Raw genomic sequence first — 9,033 nt, 5'->3', positions numbered from 1 at the left:
ACTTAGGCTTCAAATTTAAGATATCCCCAAGAGACAGATACATACAAATGGATTTCTGAGCCAGTCAAGGTAATTCCCTGCCCCCACCCCCAGTAATATAAATGTTTGACCGTGAAAGAGAGAAAACTACACATGTAAAAAAAAAAAATCAAATGTACCATACATTAAAATTCTGATGACTACAGAATTATATACAGAAACATATAAGCAATCACAGTTTCCTGCACTGAATGTTTATCAAATAAAAATGTATCAAACAATACTGGGTAGTGTAGCGCCACATGAACTGTGGTCTTCTAAAAATTCTGGATGAGAATGGAAGACGAGAGGGAGAGCATTGTTCAATGACAAAAGTACAAGAGGACTGGGAATCACATGGGTAAGCAAATGCTTCCCGAATAGGCAGGTCAGCGATAAGCATTATTTTTGCTGTTCCTCTATAATTTAAATCAAGCCCCTCTCTATGTTTGGTAAGATGTCTTAACACTTACAAAAGATCTACTGAATGAAGAAGCCACTAATTTGATGTCACAAACAGGATGGGCAAAATATTCCTTGTGTTGACAATAAGATGTTCTAGCCTGGTGTCTGATCATTCAGGTACCTCACAGGGACAGTTCAGAAGATAATGCCTTTTGCCTCTGTTACTAAATAGACGCAGAGTGTTTGGTGCAAGACTGAGGGAAGGCATTGAGTGGTGATAGCTTTGCCACCAGGGCATTTTTGTTTGATGTTCCGAGAATACAGGAATTTGGTATTTTGGTGGGAGGGGGCGAAGAGGTGGGAAGAGGATATTATCTGATGACCATTACGTGCAGCTCCCCTTATTCTGCTGGTGCAGCAGCAAAAATACACCATCTCACACTGCTCTAGTAAAACCTGGGTAGAAATGGGCTCCACAGATTTTTAAATACATAAACAGCCATTCACGACAAAAAAAAAAAAAAAAGATTTTCCTCTTCTGCAGGTGGCTGGTGATGTTGCTGGTAAACATCTTTGGAATCTTCCTGTTATTTCCTACAAATAACATTCCAATCAAGATAACTCAAATATCTTTGGGAGCATAATTCGCAACCATTTCCACTGGGAAAAGAAAGTATTTTTCCCTTGGGTTAGTGATGCTTGGAATTTGGGGGATTGTAAACCCAGTCCAGTATAATGAGTGCCATGCTTCCAATCATGAAGATGATTCCAACCACGAGGAAAATCAAAGCCTGTAAGTCAGAGAGAACTCGTTAGGGAACATGGGAACTATACTTACTCGGTACAGTTTGCTTTCACAAGTTGTTTACTTAAGGCAGCAATCTGATTTGCATACAGAAATATACCGTTCTTACAGCTCAGATGTCTACACCCAGCTGTCCAATCAAATTAGACCCCTAGCTGGGGAAAGAGGGTGAATACAATACTAGAGAGATTTAACCCAAATGTTCGAAATAGAAAAATGGTGAATTGATTTGGTGCATCACAATGATGAATATCCCATAATCATTACAAATCAGGTAACAGAAAAAGATTTAATGACCTAGGGAGCGCTCACAATCTTTTAGGTGAAAAGAGGCAGGTTATAAAAGAGTAGTAGGTGTGATATGATTAAATTTTGTAAAACAAATGAAAACAAAAGCCTAAGATAATGTATGTTGCATATTCCTTGATAAAAACCCCAACGTGTATGTGTGTTTATAATTACACATATATGTACACATGTACATATAGTATACATAGAACTACAGACACACATAAATATTTCACAATTTTAACACTAGAAGGGGTCTTATATATTACTACACAGATCAACCTCCTAATTCTACATATAGAAAGCAGCAGCTGAAGTTTTTTTTCTTCATTAGAAAGAATCCAGGAGATAGTTTTACTCACTTTTACATCTGGGCAAACTGACAAAGACAAGTATTTGGCCAAGATCTCACTGCTGGAAAAGTCCAAGCAGAATGGGCTGCACAGAGTGGAAGTTTGGGGGCCAGGGATGGGAGGATTTTTCTGAAACCAAGCTGTCCTCAAGTCCCAGAACAATCCCACGAGGAGAATGACTCCCAGGAAAAATTCAGGGTCATTCAGTCAGAGGCACCTTTCCAACCTTAATATAAGACTTGATTAAGCAGCAGCTGATAATATTTAATCTGGGAAAAACAATTATTTCTAGTATAAGTTTCTGTAATACTATTATGGAAAAGAAATACACACTCTTTAGGTTAATAAGACTATAAATTATACCTAAAGAGATTAATTAAAAAAAGAATGAAAAGCAACACTTTTTCTTTTGGCCTTACAAACCTAAAGAATAGGAACAAAATGTTTAAATAACTTCCTAACACTGCTAGGGACCCTAGTTTTCCTTCCAGGATAATTTCCCTCGGATAATACAGCAACAGCTTGGTGGTGGACACGCGCCTGCGCGCAAACTCCATTAACGTTTGACAGGTGGGAGGGACCCAACACAGGATATTTAACATTTGAAGAGAGGAAATTCTGGAATTCTCTGAGTGGCAGAAATCCACTCCCTCTTTCTCTCCACTGGAGAGTTCCAGCCCATCTCTGATTTTTGGTTCTTGTTTGTCAATTCATTTTTTTTGGACCACATGCATCTCCTGGTTTTCTCTATGTAGTCTGAGAGCAGCTTATAATGGGAGAAATGGCAAACCTTACTTACCCCGACTTTTTGGGGTGACCTAAGAGATTCTTTCTTGACAAGTTTAAGATAAAAAACTGCTGGAAGAATGAAAATCAGCATAGTGGCAGAAGACGCCCCTGAGGAGAGACACGGGACAGGTCACAGTCTTACTCAGCAGGTCTGAATCAGCAAGGCAGAGAGCCAGGGGCGTACACTTGAAAGTAACCAAACCTAAGGCTTCCCTAATCTTAGCACGATAGGTACTATAAGCTTGTGGATGCTCATTGAAAAAGATATGTTTATAAATACAATTTAAATGTACCTTACATAGTAGCTGCATACTAACTATACATAACATGTACTAAAAAACAAAAAGACTGAATGTTACAAATTTATAGGAAATTAGTAATGTAAATACATCTATGAACCCATCACACCCCCTTCCTATCTACTTCTAGCTTTTCCAAATGCTTGTTTTTAAAGTTTTACATTATATTTCAAGTCTGACTGAATCCTGAAATCAGCAGAATGAAAAATTAAATATATTAACAGGTCACTCAGTTAAGAGAAATAATACACTTTACAAAGTCAACCTCCTCTTTCTCCAAAGACATCCTTTTAATGTTCAGCTGATACTCACAGACCTCAGAGGGCATCCTGTAGGTAAAATCTAACTTCCCTCCTCTTTCTCTGATGCACAGTTAATACCTAAGTTCAAATCCTGGGTCCACTCCAAGTATTATGACTTGACTATTGTGGAGCTCAGTTTCCTGGTCTGCCGGAAAAGGCAGCTAGACTACATGGTCTAGAGGTAGGTTTTAACTAACGTTTTCTGATCCTGTGAATAACTTCCAGTGTGACTGGGAGGGAGGGAAAGTGACCAACTGGAGCCCAGCTGGGCTACTAGGAATTCTGTGAGCCTGTGACGGATGGGGATCATTTTCCTTCCATCACTGGCTCCCTGTCCTCTGTTAATGGAGGTATCACTTGAGTTGACAAAATAAAAGCTTTTCTGAAACTTACCTATGAATCCAAAGATGTATTTTATAGTTGGCACAAGGATGACCAAAACATTATTAAGTGCAATGAGTATGGCTGCAATCAGGAAATGTCTTATCCAGCTGAAGGGTCTTTTGGGAAATAACAATGTGATCACTGATGAACGAATCTGCAACAGGAAGTTCAAAGGCAAGGTCACGGCTTTGTTTTTGACTCTATCTACTGTTTCAAATATCCTCGTCCCTCTCAAACATTCTTGGTTTTCCTTTTTCTCCCAGAAAAGATCTTGATGCTGGTTCTTTTTTTTTTTTTTTAATTTTAAAAATTGTGATAAAGTACAAATAACATAAAATTTACCATCTTAACCATTTTCAAGTGAACAATTCAATGGTATTAAATATATTCATATTGTTGTGCAAGCTTGATGCTGATTTTCAATGTTTGGGAGAGGGTCGCTTTTCCCTCAGGGGATATATCTTGTGCTCACTTTCTTTGCTTTCAGAATGTTTTCTTAAAAATAGTCTCAGTCAGAAAAAGATAAAAGGCTAGATAAGATACATAAATCAGAGATGCAGGAAAAACCCTTGTTGATTTTGAATCATGTCTTACCAGACTGGATTCATTGTTAAGGGCAAGCATTGAATTTACTGGCATGTGATCGTGAACAGAATTTTTACAAACCTCAGTGTTTCTCAATTTCACATTTAGCATTTTTTGCCCCGTGATTTTTTCTTAAATATAATACTTTTTGTATTTACTCCTTTCCCCTTTTCCCCCTTTACCTTCCGCCAGTTACAGATTATAGATGCCCAAAAGGCAAGGACGAAAACCTAATGACCCTAACGCTCCTCTGCGTTTCTACCTTAGTGTCTTACACACAGCAGGCACTCAATAAATGCTGAATTAAATTGAACAGAATTAATCTTTTCCCTTCCTTCAGGATCCTTGACAGATTTCAGCCCTATTTCAGCAGCTGAAAAGAGCAGGTGAAGGGTCAAGTAAGGCTCCAGTTGTAGCAGCCACTCAAGTTACTCTGATGTAACTGGATAAAAAGATCCCTGTGGGTCGAGGGAGGGACTGCCGTTTATGGTTGAAGAGCTTAACAAAGGTGGAAATATTCTTATCTTTGAAATCTTTTAGAGGACACTTTTTTGACTCAGTAGAATTAGTTGATTGGCTTTGCAAGCAGTGAGCACTTCAGTTAAGCTAGGATTTCCCGTTTTTAGAAATGCCGAGATTGGGAGTGATTTTTTTTCCCTTAAAACTTTGCCTCTGAAGTCTTTTAATGGTGTAGAGGTGGGAATTCTTTTAAAAGAGAGAAAATGTAAAATATATTTTGAAACACACGTATGAATGACAAATGCTTCGAGCTGAATGGCTTGCTGTGTCTAACGTGACATTCCTTTCACACCACTCTGTCAAAAATTAAAGCCATCTGTCTAGGTTTAAAAGGCAAGTTCACTTCCAGAATGGCAACGCCAGCTAGTCTCTGGAAACGACTACAGAGTGAGTTTGTAACGGATTTTAAAAGTTGGATGAGCGAACATGATGAAACTCACTCTGAAAAGTAGACTGAGCAAAGCGAACAGTTTGATTTTGTTTTCCTCAGCAGCCTAGAAATTATGACCTACAATTAGTGTTCGTTCAATATTGTCCGAGCTTAAAATAAGCTTTCTAAATACACATACACACACACACACACACATATATATACAACTCAATCACTATGCTGTACACCAGAAACTAACACAACATTGTAAATCAAAAAATAAACATAAAAAATAAGCTTTCTATGGTACACACATAGGGTTTAAGGGTTTATTTGTCTGAGAATGACAAACTTATAGCCTAAGCAAGCAGAATGCAGGTTATTTTCGGGCAGAGGTCACACGTATATGCTTTATTAGTCCTTTGTTGAAATAATGTGTTTAACTCAATAAGCTGAGTCAGAGGCAAACCTATATGTATGGGGTCTTGGAATGTAAATAAATGCAGTTTTCTCAGGTCTCAAGGCTCCCAGAAAGACTAAGAGTTGGCCTAATGATGTAATAGTATAGAAAGTTTGCGGAATAATGGCTGAAATAAATGGTGAAAGTTTGCTCTTCATAGTCAGTAGGGAATAAGGAAATCCCAAACAGAGCTGAAGGCATGTAGGGTTGCCAGTGCACGTCTTAGATGGGCAATGGGGCAAACGGGGAGATAGAGGCTGCCGGCCGTGGCAGGTGGAGGAAAAGAGTAGAAGGGAGCTTGCTAGTCATTCCAGGTTAAAATGCAGCCTTGCGTGTGCGCCTGGGGTCACAGGTTCCGGCAGCTCCCCTTGGCTGTGTCAGGACACAGGCGACTCCGGCTTATTATCCACAAAGCTGTGCCGGCTGCTCCACTTAGGGCCCTTTGCTCCACCGACACAAACTGACAAGAACCTGCAAGTGTGGGTCAGATGCCTTGTGTGGGGACGTCCCCAGCACCCTCCACAGCCTCTAACCCCGGAACCGTTCCAGAAGAGCTCCCCACAGCTCTCGAGAAAACACCTGTTGTTTCCAGAGACAGCGTTCCGAACAGGAGCCTGTTCGGGAGATGCTGTGTTCTGATGTAGGGCCCCATGTGAAAGTCAGAAATGTGGAGGCTGCATAGAATGTGGAAGCACTGTTAGTTCTGAACTCAATCAATCAATCAATCAATCAACTCTATCAATTCTATCAATTCTGTTGCTTTGAAGTGAATCACAGCCTCACTTTGCAGGACTGCTTAGGACAGGAGCATTGGAAATGCCTGGACCACACTGGCATCCGTGTTCTAGTCCAGTTCACAGCAACACCTGCCATCTTTCTATGACTATATCTACGTACGCCTCAAAACGGGAGGTCTAAAGGCAATGTAAGAGCAAGGGATGGTTTTACTATAATCTAATGAAATAGAAGAAGCTAGAGACTCTGAGATATGATCTCTCTCTTTTTTTTTAAGGTGCAGTGGGTAGAATTTGAGTCTATGTGTTCTCGATAAACCCATTAGGGTTATTGGATTTTCTGCTTTTCATGGTAGTAAGTGCATTTTCTGCACAAAGGGAAGCACAAGCTGAAAATGGCATGATTAGTCCCCGGGAAGGAGGTGCAGTCCCATAATAGACACCCCCAGCCCCATGGCTCCTCCCTCCCCTTCTAAGAAAGAGAAAACAATGTTGGATGGCTAGTGAGAAAGCCAGCATCTTATTCACTTTATTTATGTGCTCAAGAAACACTTCAAGCATTTATTCTGTGCCTTTTACTAACAGGGAAAAAGCTAACCTGACTCGGGGGGAAAAAAAAAGGCAATGCATGGAGAAATGAAAAGGGAATCCAGCCAACCACCAACACCGACAACAAAATTCTTGTCATCTCTTCTTGGGCTCCTAAGAAAAATAAGCAACTTTGTAGTTGAATAAAGGAGAACACAAAAAAATATCTAAAAGAGATAGATTTTAATCCAGATTGGGTTTTATTTGTTCCATTATTTGTAGGTGGGGCTATCAAGGCAAAGCAAATAAATGTATTGGTCAAGAGTTTCTTAACTCAAGGAAACTTACCAGGAGAACCATGCTGTTTGACCCAGCATTTGACACATGGAAAATCTTGGCTCCAAATTGTCAGAAACAAACAAATACACCCTTAACAACTTCTGTCATTGTTGGGGAGAAGGGTCTGAATGTAGCCTTGTGGCAATTGACTGGGACAAAGAGGCTGGACCCACTTTTATATCATCCATAACCTCCAAGGAGGCTTGGTTCATGAAGCCAAGAACCCCACCTGAACTGATGTTCATGGCGAATGTCAGCCAGGAGAAGAGTCTACGCTTTTGCTGGAAAAGGCAGTTTATACAACCACAAGAAAGGGTGAGATTCATTTGGAGACCGTTTTTCTTAGCAAACACTGTTGAGCTCACCCTTAACATCCAGGGGAAGATTTGGACAATATACGAAGCATCTCAATGTAACGTAACGGTGAAACAGAAGTACGTGCAAAAAACTTCATAAACGCTAATGTGGAGTAAAAATCCTTAACAAAGGATAGCAGTTTCTTTCCTGAAATCTGGTTCTAATCGTGAGTTTTGGTTTTAATGGGCATCTGATGGGAAATGTTTCCAAACTACTATGGGAGATACACCTAGTGGAAAATGTGTTGCCATTCCTGATAGTCAGATTCATGCCAGTGCCTTATCTGTTACTGTGGGGAAGAATTTCTATGGGAGATCTGAATTGTTAATGTCAAGGTGGAACGGTCATCACTAAATGAAAGGCTGACTTTCGCTGCCCATTATCAGGACTGCAGCCGTCAGTATCACGCTGTGAGCAACGCATCAGTTCAACTGTTAGCAACTAGCTGTGGAACCACAGCCAAGTCCCTTAATCTCCTGAGACCATGACTTGAAAGCACTCTATATAGGACTTATGAATAGACCAACACAGAAATGCATAACAGATTTCTTTTATAAAATGCATTGATTCAGCAATGATGTGACCGCTCACTCTGTGCCAAAATTTCATCAGTAATATCTTTACACACAAAAAGGAAGGCTCCAGATAATCTTTATTTGGCGATGCCGTTTGCTTTGGGAAGTTTACCCTATGGTTCATTTTCTGTCTACAGCTGTCTTCTGCCTTATACCCACCATGGAGCTGATTTTAGGCTAAAGCTGAGTGCCTGTCATTTGAAATACTTTCAGATATATAAGAGACAAGACATTATTTAAAAGTAAACTCTTAGCCGCCATAGTAATAAGGATCTGATTTCATGCACTCATGGAAAAGGAATGTGCCAAAAAATATTTCAGCACACAGGCTGCATTTAAAGTGACCGCAGTGTCATTATAGGAGTAACCTTCATCGGTTTGGCCCTGTATGGAACATTCTGTCCAGGACAGTGCTGGTTACTATGTTGCTGATTTCCCCCCCCCTAAAAAGAGTGGTAAATTCAGTGTTTATGAAAGAGAAGTTGGCAGGAAAGTGCAGGCTTGTGTTTATCCATAGGTGGTGGTTTTAACGCATGCAGCCCAGGTCTCCATGATCAGCCCTGCTCTGTGATCCCAGAACAACTGATCCCAACAACAAATGTCATGAAGGGACTGTCCCAGCACGAGTCTGCCAAAGGGTGTGTGTCAGTCTTGGGGGCAGTAGAAGAGACATATGATGGATAACATGACTACTTTTCAAGAAATTCTGTTCAAGGACATAATTTACTTAACATGTCTTATTAGCGTTCAAGGAATCATTAAATAAGTCAACTTTTGGATGTGAAGGCAGCACAACAAACTGGGAGTAGGGGGTGGGGGATGAAATACTTTCAGAACGGTGGCGAAAATGCAATAGAATTTGAAAGATAATGTGGTTTTGGCTTTCAAATTAAGCTATATAAACTCCTACTCATTTCTACTCC

At 40.1% G+C, this 9,033-nt stretch overlaps 1 protein-coding gene across 1 annotated transcript in view; it reads right to left on the bottom strand.

Moving 5' to 3' along the window:
• Window positions 1-1,112: 1,112 nt before the first annotated feature.
• SLC38A4 (solute carrier family 38 member 4) overlaps window positions 1,113-9,033 on the bottom strand; it is a 64,939-nt gene continuing 57,018 nt past the window's right edge. Inside the window, exons 14-16 of the mRNA XM_072973918.1 lie at window positions 3,653-3,797; window positions 2,669-2,766; window positions 1,113-1,214 (exon numbers count right to left, since the gene is read on the bottom strand). Of these exons, the coding sequence (XP_072830019.1) occupies window positions 1,113-1,214; window positions 2,669-2,766; window positions 3,653-3,797 (345 nt within the window). The remainder of the gene's footprint in view (window positions 1,215-2,668; window positions 2,767-3,652; window positions 3,798-9,033) is intronic.

Source organism: Vicugna pacos, chromosome 12 (genome assembly GCF_048564905.1).
Source record: "Vicugna pacos chromosome 12, VicPac4, whole genome shotgun sequence".
NCBI classification, from domain to species: domain Eukaryota; kingdom Metazoa; phylum Chordata; class Mammalia; order Artiodactyla; family Camelidae; genus Vicugna; species Vicugna pacos.
The sequence above is the reverse complement of the archived record's forward strand: the minus strand, read 5'-3'. Positions and strand labels throughout refer to the sequence as shown.